The sequence below is a fragment of the Gaeumannomyces tritici genome (assembly GCF_000145635.1).
Source record: "Gaeumannomyces tritici R3-111a-1 unplaced genomic scaffold supercont2.7, whole genome shotgun sequence".
NCBI classification, from domain to species: Eukaryota; Fungi; Ascomycota; class Sordariomycetes; order Magnaporthales; family Magnaporthaceae; genus Gaeumannomyces; species Gaeumannomyces tritici.
In genome coordinates this window covers 388,814-401,993 of record NW_008804551.1, presented here as the reverse complement: position 1 = coordinate 401,993, position 13,180 = coordinate 388,814, and the positions used below count along the sequence as shown (strand labels likewise).

Sequence of the window (13,180 nt, the reverse complement as noted above, 5' to 3'; positions counted from 1 at the left end):
ACCCACCCACCCACCACACACACACACACACACACACACACACACACTATTTCCTAGAACCACGGGGCATTTTCTTTTCTTTTTCTCCTCTCTGTTTTGGGCCCGTTTTGCCCCGACAAAGAAGGAGCTCAGCCCGAGGGAAGGGAATGGGGAGGGCCTAGAATTGTCCTGAGGCTACGGGGGAGGGAGGGGCTCGCGACGGCCTAACCCGATGGATGACTATTGCCGGGGGCTCCTCGACGATGGGTGAGGGGGCTTGACAGTGGCTGACTCTTTCTACCAAGTGATGCTTCAGCAGGGAGCAGAAGGAGTAACCGACAAACAGGCCTAAAAGGGCAAGAATCTTGAGAGCGAAGCTAGAAGAACAAAAAACAGCACGAGTGCAGATTGTCAGCCGCACTGTCCATACTTTCCAATACGCCCGAGTTTGGGCTCAGCCGTCACGCCCCCGTCGTTCTCGTCTAGGCTCCCTCGGCCGCATCTTTTTTTTTTTTTTCATTTTTTTTTTTTTTTTCATATTTGATGTCACGCACGTCCCACCTCGCGGGACAAATCTGATGTTTCTTTCGTTGGCTAGAGAGGCCGCGGGAATTGTGTTGTGTGTACATACCGCCACCCACCATCCCAACTCATTTAAGCGCACTTCCCTCTTCTCTCTTCTTCTAACGCCGACTCAGATCCCCCCCCCTCCCACACCCTCCTGAACCTCGTCGGACATTCAGACATTCGGACATGGTGCGGCGGCGGCGGCGGTGGCGGCGGCGCAGGACGGGGAGTGGGACATAAAAGCCAAAAGCAAGCGGAAAGAAAGGACGAGGCGAGAAAAAATAAAATAAATAAAAAAAAAGATCGAGCTGGGCAGCAATGTTTTGCGTAGGATGCCATGTCGAATCTCGGAGCAGGTGTCTTGCCTGTCCTGCCCGGACAGGGAGCCGGCCCTTGGACAAAGTCACATGGGTTGGGTGACACGTGCGAGCCCACGTTCCTCCGGGGGGCGACTTTCAACGTTGTTGCTTGAAACCGTTGATCACGGCTCCTGTCTAATAACCGCCGGGACGACCCGCCGCCACTGGCGTGTGCCTAACTAACCAAGGGTCACCCAAGGCACTGGGTTAGGCGGCTAGCATTCGCATGCAGGGTTCGACGATCAAGTTTTTCTGGGGAAAAAAGGCATAAAGGTTAAAACATCTGTCTTAAAAAGAAGAACAGTCGCAAAGCTTTCTCGACGGTATATAAAGCCACTAAAGGATATCCAAAACGGGCTCCCCTTGCCGCTTTTCGACTCCTCAAATAAGACGCCTGTTACATGGTCGTCGTCAAACATTGGAAATGTCATGAAATGGTCGTCAGCGTCATGAGCGAGATATGCAAGGGAGCCAGATGGGCAACCTTGGAAAGAAGAAAAAAGATAAAAACGTATGTATCCCGACCCCAAGCACGCTTAGGCCGTGTCGTCGCGGGATCGGTGGTGGTGATGGTCACGGTCGTCCTTGGACCTGTACCTGTCATCATCCCGATCTCGCTCTCGCTCCCGCTCTCGATCTTTATCCTTGCCCTTTTCTCGGTCCCGGTCCCGGTCTCGTCGATCCCGATCTCGATCACGCTCCCGATCGTCGTCGCGGTCCCGGTCTCGATCCCGCTCACGGTCCCGGGTCTGGGGCCGATCCCGTGTTCGGGGCCGATCCCCGCCGTCCCGCGTGCTGCGGTCAGCATCGCGGTCGTCATCGTCGTCCTTATCTTTCCGGGACCGGTGCTTCTTCTTGTCATCATCCCGGGTCGAGGGCCGGTCCCGGTCACGGTCCCGATCTCTGTCCCGATCGCGGTCACGGCCTTCATCATCCCTATCACGTGACTTCTCGTACTCTTTCCGTCTCATTTCTAAACGCCGATATCAATATTAGCCATGTGTTTCTTTGTGAGAAAGCTTTACGAATGGTTATGGACTGGGTGAGCATACCTCGCAGCTGGGCAGTGGCGGTCGTGTACGCCTGGATCTCCTCGCGGCTGAGCACACGGAGGACAATGACAAAGTCGTCTCGGACCTCGAAGCGCTCTTTACCAATGGTAAGGGCCTCTGGGTTGACGAGCTTGCGGTTGATCTTGGTCCAGCGAGCACCAGGCGGGACGTCCTTCTTGGTCTTGTCGTCTTTGTGCGGTGCCACGCCTTCTCGCACAAAGTCGTTGGGCTCTGGGAACTTGGAGCTTGGCTTGAGAATGCTTTTGAGCGGCCTCTTCTCGTCCTTGTCGCGCGGTGGGGACACGACCCGGACTTGCTTGTCGTCATGGGCGGGAGGAACCAGCTCGCGGCCCCGGCGGCCGTCCTCCAAGCTGCCAGATCTGCGCGAAGGGGACGAGCCGTCGCCACGGCGGGAAGCAGAAGCATCGACGGCTTGAGGCGGAGTTGCCCGCCGACGCTCGACGGATGGCTCCCTGACGGTAGGCCTTGGTGCTTCACCGCCCCTGTTACTGGCCTCTCTGGCCGCAAGCTGAGCCTTGACGGCCTCCAGGTCGGCTGGATCCGATGGCCTGAACGACCCAGACCCAGAGTCCCGCGGTCGGCGGAATCGGCGCACAACAGGCTTGCTGTCGTCCGACGGCGAGCCCTGTGTGAGCGGCGGCCTGTCCTTCTCCGTGGGTTCCGCCGTGCCGGCGTGCCTGTCGGTCTGCCGCTCCACAGGGCGAGCCTCGGCGGGCGCAGCGCGGGCTTCGGCGGGCTTCTCAACAATCACACCGCGATCTGTCAGGTCGCCGCCGTGCTGCCTATCTTCGACATCGCGCCGATCACGCCCACGCATCTCCCGTCTGGTTTCTGATTCGGGGCTCGGTTTCCTGCTGTTGTCCGAGGGAGGGTCGATAATCTCCCACTCATCCTGGACATAGGCTTGTTTGTCACTCATGTCTTTGACGGGCAACCTCTCGCGCGATGCCTCGCGCTTCTTGGTGGGCTCATCGATGCGCCGCCTGGGAGACTCGCGGTCATCCTTTTCAGACTTCTCAGGCCGTTCCGCCTTGTCGACTTTGTTCGACCTCTCAGCCTTCTCGTCCTTGTCCTTCATGGCGGAACCCAGGCCGATGGCGCCAGCCGCAAGGCTCAGGCCGGCGGCCACCTTGTCGCGAACACGCCGTGGCTCGCGTTCGGCGTCCTCTGGGGCCTCGCTCTTCTTCTCCTTTGTGATCTTGGCAACAGCATCAGGCGACTCCTTGCGTGGCACGTGCGCAGATGGCGCCTGTGCCTGTGAATCTCCCCGTGGGCTCTCGCGCCGCGGCTTGGCGGCCTCGGGTTCGGGACGGCGAGTCTCCTCCCGGGCGATGACTCGGCCGACGTCCTCGTCCGAGGTCCACTTGCGGTCAGTCTCGTGGTACTCCTTGCGGCGCTCTCGGCGTTCCCGTCGGTGATCGTCGTGCGGCTCACGCTCACGCTCACGCTCCCGCTCACGCTCGCGATCCCTCTCACGCTCGCGATCCCGCTCTCGCTCCCGCTCCCTGTCCCGGTCTCGATCTCGGTCACGATCCCGATCAGGCTCGCGGCGGTCGGGCTCACGGCGATCAGGCTCGCGGCGAGCAGGCTCGGCAGGTTTACCCTCAACCGCGGGAGCGAAGCTGCCGCGCTGGGCACTCATATCGACTTCACGCTCCCGGTCCTTGAGCTCCTTCTGGATAAGCTCCTCTTTCTGGCTCCGGTAATAGTCATCGCGAGCGCGGTCTCTGCTCGCATCTCTCTCCTGGTACAGCGAGACGGGTCGGGTGCGCGAGGTGCCCCTGATTCGCTTCGCGGGACTGTCTGGAGGCTCGAGGAGGCCGCCCTGGCGGATGGCAAGAGTAGTGTCGATAGCATGGGGCGCAGGCATACGGACTGGAGGCTGGTCGTAGACGCCGGCGGTGATGCCCTGGTTCAGCTTGTCCAGACCCCAGGTGGTCGGGGGTGGACCGCGGCCGCGCGGGGCGCCAATGTCGGCTGCGACGCTGACGGTGGGACGCTGATAACGATCCATGCTCTCGCGACGGCGGTGCAGGGGCCGCGAGTGCTCGAGGTCGTACTTGACTAGATCGCTCGGGTTCGTGTACTCGACGTCGGTGCCCTCGTAGTCAATGGGGGCGCCGCCGCCGTTGGCTGGCATGTTGGCGTAGACAGACAATGGGCGCCTGCGAAGCGAGTCCTGGCGCGAGGGGGTTCCGTAGCGCTCCTCGCCCGCATGTCTGTCGCGGAGACGCTTGTACTCTTCGTTGTCCAGGGCGGCGCTGAAAGGCTGCAGCCCCTGCTGGCCGCCGTACGAGTGGCGCTGGCGGCTGCGCTGGCGTATCGAGGAAGCGGGTTGGGCGTAGTAGGCACCGTCGTCGCTGGCGCGGTAGCTGTCGCCGGCGCGGAAGGTGTCTCGGGTGGGGCTGGCGGTGCGGGCGCCAGAGATATTAGACGACATGTTGGAGCCGTATGACGAGTGCGAGCCAGGGGCGGCAGGGCGGCCGGACGAAGGCATGGTGGTGACGATGATTGGGGGCTGGTGCGAGTCGATGGTTGCGGAGCGGCGGTGACGACCGGTGCTGGGGGCCCTGAGGGTGGAGGCAGAAGGCCTCGTCGGCTGGGGATCGTTGGAGACGACGGCGTAGGTTGTGTGGGTGGTCGCGTGAGGTGAAGGCTGGGCACGGTAGTCGGCGGCCTGGCCGCGGGGGATCATCAGGTTCATGTCGTAAAAAGGCGGCGCGGCGACGGGAGGCAGGTCGCTGGGGTAAAGCGAGGTGAAACTCTCTGCAGTCGCTCGGGCGGGGTTGTACGCAGGCGGCGAGCGTGGCCGTGGCACGCCGTATCTGTAGCGTTCCGCCATGACGACGGATACAGTGAGGGCGCTGCTGAGGACGGCTGGTATGGTTGTCGACCAATCTCCCTGCTGCAAGATGCCGCAAGGGAGGGGATCTGCACTGGAAGAAAGGGGAAACTGCAAGGTGGGTTAGGAGGCGACGTTGTAGCGAGGGGGGAAAAAAATAAAAGAAAAAAAGGAAAGGAAAGAAACGAAACAAAACAGCAAGGGGGGGGACAGGCGGTTTACAAGGGATAAATTCTCACCTGTGCCGGCACGCAGTCAGAGCGTGGGATTGAACGAGGGGCGGGCGGGGTTCCTTCTGTTGGGCGGCCGAGCCTTGCGTGATGCGCAGAAGCGATGGTCTGTGTGTTGTTTCTGGCACTTTTTTTTTTTTGGCCTGGTCCTTTTTTTGGTCTCTGGCACCTTTACCAAGTACGCTAACCGACCGACATGGACACGGGGGCTAGAGCGGTACACCTCTGGGAGCCCCTGGACCCGTCAGCAGCTGCATGCGGCCCACCGTCCTTGATCACAGCCGGGGCTGGTGCGGTGGCTCGAGGATGGCTTGTTGCTTTAGGTATTGGCCTAGGCAGTAGTCGCGCTCCTGCTGCAGGCGTTGGGTTGGGCAGAATGGTTCGGCTTGGCGTCTGCTGGTTGTTGCTTTTGCGTGCCTCGTCGGGCAGTCTTGGTTGGCAGGAGTGGCCGGAACGGGGAGGGGTAAGCAAAGCACCCAGACACGATGGGATTATTCTGTGCGAGGTAGGACAGCGGCCATTAAATGCAGGCAGCCGGGGCAAATCCAAGCCCTGCCGTCACCCGGAACGTCAGTCAGTCAGCCTGCGGAGCGGGAACCTAAGCCAAGACGACGGATTTAATGGGCGGGCCAAGCGCAGAGAGAGAGGGGGGGAGAGAGAGCATGCAGATTGACGGCGGACGAGATGCAGATAAAAAAGATGAAAAAAAGGGAGCAAATAATGCAAAGATAGGTACAGAGGGACAGTACCTGTTGGTGGGAGGGATGCTCCCTGCAGTTCCTTGCAGGCAAAACGCGACGAGGCCCAGACGCTGCGAGGAACAGAACTGGTGTCCGTGCCGTCGTCGTCAGGGTAGGACAGGTGCTACACGGTAAACGGTGGCGGGTCCTTGTTGCATCGCTGGATTTTCTCAAGATGCCTGAGGGCGATTACTACTGTCATGTACAGTGGTGTACCTGGGTGGGAGACGAGTGCTGCTGTTTGAGGCTCTGCATGGACAATAGCAGAGTAAAAATACCTCTTTATTTGTTTGGCATCAACCCCGAGCTTGAAAACATGGACCCGCCGTTCATGGACCTTGACATGGACCTCATGTCTCTCCTGACTGCGGGGTCTGCGAGCATGGAGCGAGCCTGGATCGTGGCTTCCCTGTCTGTTCCTGGGCTGGGCGGCATTCCGTCTTGATGACGTTGGCCAGTGGTTGGCTGCCCAATCGAACTGCCCGAGCCCTTTTTTCTTCTCCCACACGAACCACGTCGAGACCCTGAAAGACCAGACAGACCCTAGAAAGGGTGAAAGGGTCCCCAAAAAAAGCCGGCTGTGTGCCTCGACTAGTAATTCTGTAAAGGCAGTGGCCGAGGAGCTGGGCACGCGACGAGAATATTCCACGGACGACTGGGCGATTGAGTGGTCGACTAGCCGCTGGCCCACGGTCTTGGTTCGATTGAGGATCCGTCTGGGAAAGCATTGGGCCGAAAGACAAGGGCAGGTTCGGTTTGTCCGTTCCCTGTGCGACATTCTTCTTCTTCTTTCTCTTTGCGTTCCTGCCGTCGGTCGCTGCTGCGGAATCCCCAGCCGATTCTCCGCAATTGGGTACCGACCGGTTGCCTGCTGGGTTTGCCTGCTGGGTTGGATGTCTGCCGGGGGCACCCATGGCTGGGGTTAGTGTGGCAGAAAAGCCACCAGGCTTGACAGTTGGTGGCATGACAGCATTGGAGTGCAGCGCAGTGCAGCGCAGTAAGCATTGATGCTTCGCCTCCCGCCTGGGTGACTGTGATTGAAAGACTCTCCCCGCAAGGCTCGAGCCGTCCGCGCTCCCGCCCAGGCTGGCTGTGAGGTGGGTGCATAGGCACATGGGCTCGGCCTGAACGGCTACCAGCGGGCAATTTAATCAATCCGTGATTGATTGATCCATATCCATGATCGATCCGTCATGTCGCCCTCGGCGCCTCCTCTTGATGCCCAACCGATGCTTTCCCAGGCCATCCATGTCGATCGCTTTTCTTCCATCGACGCCCGTTCCTTTCTGTTCTTGCCCTGAGGGAACCCATTTCCGGGCGGAAGGACTATGTAACCCTTCCCGTCTACAAACAGGGAAAATGTGTCCCGAAAACGAGGCAACGCAGAGGCCGAGCCGTATCGCCTTTGCCTCCCCCCACTCGGATGGTCAGCCCCGGACAGGATTTGGGTGCGAGAAGAGAGCCAAATTTACGAAATGTCGATCCTCTCTCGTTCAAGCAGCAGCCGTGTGGCAACCGCCGCCTTCTTTCTTCCCAGCTGCCCAACCATCCGTCAACGACAGGACCAGGCCAAGGTGGGAAAAGACAAGGTGGGAAAAAGCCAAGGTGGGAAGGGCCCAGCTTGGACTCCGGCCTCTTCTCGAGTCAGGAGCGGTTACATTGCCCGTCCACATTCTGCGGGCGCGGCAGGCGGGCGGATCCGGCCACACCGAGTAGCAGAGTTGGTAATTAGTACGATTAGTTTAGTATTTAGTATGCGATTAGTATGCCTTTTCCAGCTTATATCATTTTACAGAATTTAACTATTTTTACAAAAACAGCATCATTAAATGCGCGAAAATTTAAGGTTTATACCGATATATTTGTTGTATTTCTATATAATTTATGTAAAAGATATTCACGTTTAGTATCGTGTTGATACTAATACTAATAGTATTTTAGTATATTAAGGACGAACAAATTTGCACATTTAATTATAATTTAAGTATTTAATGTATAAAAATTAAAAATTATACGTTATACGCGGGAAAATCTGAAGTTTTTAATTTGCAAATTTGGTAGAATTTCATGGATTGGAAGCTTAATTATTGCAGTTTTTATCGTAAAGCACAATTGCTTTCGCTAACAAATCCTTAGTATTTAGTATACTAATTACCAACTCTGCCGAGCGGGCGAGGATTGAGGCAAGCATTTCCAGTGAGGCGATTCCTTCTTTCGGCTTCTCTGCCAACCTCGCATCCGTTAGCCCTATAGCAAACACGTCCTGCTTCAAATATAGCCACAGGCTTTGGCCGTCGACCCGCGTCCTGTTTTTTTTTATTACTCTCTCACTACCCCGCTGTCGGCTAAATATGTGTCTTGTCGTTGATACCTGACGACCTGGCAGCCCCTGAGGCTTGGTCTAATAGCTGAGCCCAGTTCTGGGTCAAATGCCGAGGCCACGATGGCCATTTCTAGGCCAAGAGGTTGGTTTTGTCGAGACTATGGATACCCAGCAATTACTTCATTCCCTGAATACGTTGCGTTATCAGGAAGAAAATAAACACACGATTGAAATGGCGAGTAGCTAGGCTGATAAAACTAGATCGGGCAGGCAATTGCGCCCAGGATACACGGCCGTTTTTTTTGCTTGAGCCCTGTGCTAGCGCCAAAGTTGGAGGAAGCACAGGGCAGAGGCACGACAGCCACCCCAAACGAAGGCCTCACAGATCCTCCATGCCCGTCTGGATGGGTTGATAGATGACTGGCTGGTAAAACACCCGGGATCAGAGACAAAAAAACAAAAACAAAAAACAGCGGGTCGACAGCCTGGCGGGCGACGATCGTCCATCTTCTCGCCGTCTCACGAAAGCCTTGTCCGTCGATCATCAAGCCGCGCCAGTTGGCCTCGCTTTGCAACCCGCACCGTCATCGTCAACCCTTATCCGGCGACAGAGTCCGAGCAGCCGCAGGAGTGCACGGCCCTGTGTGTTTTTATTTGTTTTTATTTTATTTGTTTCTTTACCTCGTGGGTGACGGGCGCCCATCCGTCGTCCGTGAGTCACTGCGCTGCCAGCTTGCTTTGCTATAGGACTAGGTTAGATGACCCCAGGCCGACCTGCCTCTTGGGGAGCCGAGGCGCGTGGGCTCCGCATTGGGCTTCTATCTGTCTCTCTGCCGCTGCCATCTGTCCTCTTTTTCTGCTTTGTTTTGTTTTTCTCTTCCTTTCGCCCCCCCTCGCCCTCTCCTGGGTCATGCTGGTGCCCAGTGGTCTGCTGTCCATCCCCCACACCAGCATCAACGCCGACTGGCTCGCTCGGGGTGGGAAGGGAGGATGATGAAAACAAACAAAGGAGGGATATCATGGATACTCATGGCGCCCCGTCCATGATGCCCTGGCCTGGGTGGCGACATGCAAGGCCACATATCTCTTCCCCCATTTCGTGATGTCGGTTCTGCAGCCTCGAAATCAGGGATCACCCCCTCCCATTCTATCCTCGCGCGCCTCGCTCCTCCACCTCTAGGAAGCCCCACGAAACGAACACTGCGGCATTTTCGGTGGCATCTGCTGCTGCTGCGCTACGTTACAAAGCTCTTCCCAGACAGCCGCCGCGGGCACAGGTCATGCATGCGCAGCAGCAGCAGCAGCAGCAGCAGCAGCAACATGCAATTCTCTAGGCCCGCATGGGCGATGATGGTGCCGACATATGCGGGGCCGGCAGGTAAGACATGCCTAGCAGCAGCAGCAGCAGCAGCAAAAGCAAAAGGACTGGACGAAAACAAAAGAGGTCGTCACTGCCCGGGCGTGTTTCCGGCAGGGGATCTCCGGGCACCAGCAGACAGCGCAAAATAATAAGGACAGCTTCGTCATCGAGCAGCATGATGGCGAGTCGCTTCGCTCGGGCTCTCTCTCGTGCCCAACTATACCCGGGGGCGTGTGGATGGACTCACTCACTCCTCCCCATGACACCGTCGGGCCTCTACGCCACTGGCGGGTAGACGGTCAGCCGGGCCAACCAGTCAGTTCCGTCCCCGCACCGCCCTCTCAGAGGAAGGTCGCGAGAGGGAGGGCGGTGGGTTGTGGTGAGGGGAGAAGGAGGGGAGGAGATGGGAGGATCTTGGGCAGCACCACCGCCGCCGCTCAGGGAGAGGGGGGGCGGGCGTATGTGCCTGACTGGCCTGGGGCTAGGATAGGGAGAGCAACGACGCGGTGAGCAAGGACAGGGGGAGAGGGCCATTGACCTATAACACCCGACTGAGAGGAGGGAGAAAGGAATGAAAAAAAAAAAAAAGAAAAGAGGTACCTCCCTGTGGATACCACCGCTCCAGTTGGCTCGGCTCTTTTTTCACACTAGGAACCCTCTCTCCCTTCCCTCATAGGCTGCTGCGGGCATTATCCATTGGTTTACGTGGGCGACGGCCTCTGAGTTGTCAGTCTCGGTCTGATACCACGGCGTCCGGCGGCGGTAGGGGGAAGGTAGCCAGTTGGGATGGATGCCTTTTGGGGTCCCAACGAGAGTGACCACAACCCCCCAACCACAAACATGATGGTAGTCCCGCCTGGGCGGCAGAGAGGCCGGCCAAGACTGCCTTTTTTTTCTTTCTCTTTTTTTGCCGGCGGCGGCATGTGCTTTGCCTGTCAGTAGCCAGCGAGGGCCGTATCAATGCCGAGCCTGCTCCCAAGGTCAGGGGGCTATGTGCAGCAGCACGCGCCCTGCACATGCATGCCCCGAGCGCGGTGCTGTTCCAGTCAGGCCCGCCACAATTGGGCCGGGTGCAGTGCAATGCAGCGCGGCCGTCTGACAACTCTGGCTGGTTTGATATCGGCCTGCATGAGAGGATATGCTTAAGAGAGTTGCATGCTGCTAGCAAAGGGGCTCGAGGTTTCACGTGACCATCGTGTTCAGTTCAGGAGGCTAAGGTTGCTGCCCAGAAAGCACCGAGGAAGCACCTAGGCAACGAGGAGTGTCTCGAAAAGGACAATCGTGAGAGCATGGTCAACAATTGCATGGAACTAGAACAGCAGGTGAAGGTCACCCTTCCGCTGTTCGCTGTCACCGATACAGAGCAGTACCTTCTGACCGCCACCACCTCTCATCGAAATACCACTGTCAGCCATGGGAAACGGGCAAAACTGATGTAAATACGTGACAAGTCTCATGAAAACAACAACAAAAAGCCATCATTCTTTCGGGTTATAGACGCCTCAACAGTCACGTATCGTCTCAGAAGCAATAAAATCAAACAGAACATGCTCGAATTGGTCCAAGTCAATAACACAGCGAGGCGAACAAAAAAAATAGTGCACGAGACAGATTCCTTGACCAGCATCCTTTCCGTATCGGACCGCATGAGCCCATCCTCCCTGAGCGGGATGTGAGTCATCTAGGAAGCTGGCCTTGGAGGCTGGCCTTGGAGGAAGGCAGTGTCCAGATATCCTGAGCCTAGTGCGGCAGGCAAGGGTCTCGGGACTCAAGTGCTACAGAATTCGACAGAGTCAGATCATCTGATTATCGTGCATGGCACCACGGCTAATCAGCAGGGGCGGCATACCTCTTCCTGGGACGGCCGGCACGCTTGGGGGCGGCGGCGGCGGGGGCAGCAGCAGCCTTGGCCTTGCGTCCGCGCTTGGGGGCTTCCACCTTGGGCTCGGATTCCTCGGCCTCGTCCGACTTGGGCTCCGGAGCGACGGCAGTGGCTTTGGCCTTGCGGCCACGCTTCGGGGCCGGCTCGGGCTCATCGGCCTCGACCTCGGCCGGTTTGGCAGCAGCCTCCGACTTCTTGGGTCGGCCACGCGGGCGCTTGGCTGCCGGAGCCGGCTTCTCCTCCTCCTCCTGCTCAGCCTCACTCTCGGGCTCCTTCTTGGCCGCAGCACCTCGCTTCCTCTTCGAGGTCTTGGCCTCAGCGGCGGGCGCGGCCTCCTCCTCGTCCGTGTCCTTGGCAGCGGCCGAGGCTTTGGACTTGCGAGGGCCGCGAGCCTGCTTCTTGACAGGCTTGGCAACCTCGTCGTCGTCAGTGGAAGCAGCAGCAGCCGAAGCGTTAGACTTGCGAGAGGCAGTGGCCTTCTTTTTGGCTGGCTTGGCATCCTCTTCGTCATCTTCGGCCGCAGCCGAGACGTTGGACTTGCGAGAACCACGAGCCTGCTTCTTGGCCGGCTTGGACTCCTCCTCGTCGTCCTCAACAGCAACCGCAGCCTTCTTGCGACCCCGCTTGGCAGGTGCTTTCTTCGCAGGGGCAGCCTCCTTGGAACATCAAGGATGTGAGCAAGTCGGTTTGATCACCGAGACGGGGTGGCCAGTGGAAGGTGGAGTTATAAATACCTCGTCCTCATCGGCCTCCTCGTCCTCGACGGCCTCCTTGAGCTTCTGAACCTTCTTGCGGCCACGGATGCCGCGAGATCCAAGCACGTTGAACTCGGGATCCTGTCATAGCCAAATATTAGTCAATCTTACTCTGATACCGGGGCGTTGAGGTGAAGAGATTGCCCTCTTACGCCATTGAAGTCCTCAGGGTCGATATGGCCCTGCTCGACGACGCGGCGGATCTTGGCTTGGATGTCAGGGTGATCACTGCGCAGTTGCAATGTGAGCACAAGCCCGTTCAAGGCGAAGGAATGAAGGCAAGCTCACTTCAGCTCGTCGTAGCCATCAATCAGCTCCCAGTTATACGATCCGTCCTGATCAATCGACTCCCGGACGTGCTCAATCTGATAGCCAGAGACGCAGCCCCTGTGCGAGTGCCGAGTTGAAGTTACGGGGCCATGTTAGATATACTTTTTCTTATTCATTGTAGCAGGAGGATGAGCATATGTGCGTGCATATGTGTTTGCGTACCAATGCTTGTACTTCCAGCTGGCATGATCAGTGTTGGCAACAGTGACCCAGGTGCCAAACCTGAGCTCGCCCTTTTTGATCTTGTCCCCGGACTTCTTGCAGACAGTATCCTGGCATCCCGCCCGGTTGTTGGGCGAGAGCTCTGGAAGAAAGCCCACGGCATATGTCAGTCACGATCAACGACGTCTTGATGGCGGTCTGAAACGCGTCGAGGCGGCCAGCACAAAAAAGAATAGAAACATGAAGGCGACGGCATGTGAAGTCGGATGGGAATGGAAGGCAGAACATACCAATGCGATACGACGACGACATGATCAAACCGTCGATATTCTTGCGCCGACCGAGATCAAATAGGGTGAAGATGCTGAAGAAGGGTTGGGTGCGCCAAGGACTAGACGCGGAGCTGACGCGCAAACACGCGCACTTTTTTTTTTTGGTGTGTGTTTGTTGGTCAGGTAGGAGCGCAGTGCCCCAGCTCAGCCCAGCCCGCCCAGATGCGAAACCGACAGCGCAATCCAGCTCTGAGCTCTGTCTCTCAACCGCCCCGCTCGCTATCCCAATCCTTGTTCTCCCCTATC

The 13,180-nt window shown here is 57.7% G+C and overlaps 4 protein-coding genes across 4 annotated transcripts; 2 read left to right on the top strand and 2 right to left on the bottom strand.

Annotated features, from left to right (window-relative positions):
• Positions 1-1,107: 1,107 nt before the first annotated feature.
• On the bottom strand, positions 1,108-7,152 carry GGTG_11473 (hypothetical protein). Its single transcript, XM_009229364.1, has 3 exons — positions 5,800-7,152; positions 1,958-5,602; positions 1,108-1,878 (listed from the first exon to the last, which is right to left on the bottom strand). Exons 2-3 carry the CDS (start codon positions 4,818-4,820, stop codon positions 1,442-1,444), a joined length of 3,300 nt encoding a protein of 1,099 aa, XP_009227628.1. The 5' UTR covers positions 4,821-5,602; positions 5,800-7,152; the 3' UTR covers positions 1,108-1,441.
• On the top strand, positions 7,150-7,774 carry GGTG_11472 (hypothetical protein; the record flags this gene model as incomplete). The annotated part of the gene is made up of 3 exons (XM_009229363.1): positions 7,150-7,395; positions 7,586-7,636; positions 7,724-7,774. The coding sequence occupies 3 exons, from the start codon at positions 7,150-7,152 to the stop codon at positions 7,772-7,774; spliced, it is 348 nt and encodes a 115-aa protein (XP_009227627.1).
• Positions 7,775-8,729: 955 nt separating this feature from the next.
• On the top strand, positions 8,730-10,912 carry GGTG_11471 (hypothetical protein; the record flags this gene model as incomplete). The annotated part of the gene is made up of 4 exons (XM_009229362.1): positions 8,730-9,491; positions 9,556-9,931; positions 10,150-10,199; positions 10,677-10,912. Exons 1-4 carry the CDS (start codon positions 9,182-9,184, stop codon positions 10,910-10,912), a joined length of 972 nt encoding a protein of 323 aa, XP_009227626.1. The 5' UTR covers positions 8,730-9,181.
• Positions 10,593-13,049, bottom strand: GGTG_11470 (hypothetical protein). Its single transcript, XM_009229361.1, has 7 exons — positions 12,893-13,049; positions 12,603-12,744; positions 12,399-12,497; positions 12,263-12,338; positions 12,090-12,191; positions 11,323-12,011; positions 10,593-11,248 (listed from the first exon to the last, which is right to left on the bottom strand). The coding sequence occupies exons 1-7, from the start codon at positions 12,912-12,914 to the stop codon at positions 11,242-11,244; spliced, it is 1,137 nt and encodes a 378-aa protein (XP_009227625.1). The 5' UTR covers positions 12,915-13,049; the 3' UTR covers positions 10,593-11,241.
• Between the last annotated feature and the right edge of the window lie 131 nt (positions 13,050-13,180).

Coding starts and splice junctions, on each gene's coding strand:
- GGTG_11473 (XM_009229364.1), bottom strand. CDS start 4,820: ATGGCGGAACGCTACAGATACGGCGTGCCACGGCCACGCTCGCCGCCT. Junction 1,879..1,957: donor CGCCACTGCCCAGCTGCGAG/GTATGCTCACCC, acceptor ATCGGCGTTTAG/AAATGAGACGGAAAGAGTAC.
- GGTG_11470 (XM_009229361.1), bottom strand. CDS start 12,914: ATGTCGTCGTCGTATCGCATTG. Junction 12,339..12,398: donor GATGGCTACGACGAGCTGAA/GTGAGCTTGCCT, acceptor GCAACTGCGCAG/TGATCACCCTGACATCCAAG. Junction 12,192..12,262: donor ACCCTGAGGACTTCAATGGC/GTAAGAGGGCAA, acceptor TGGCTATGACAG/GATCCCGAGTTCAACGTGCT.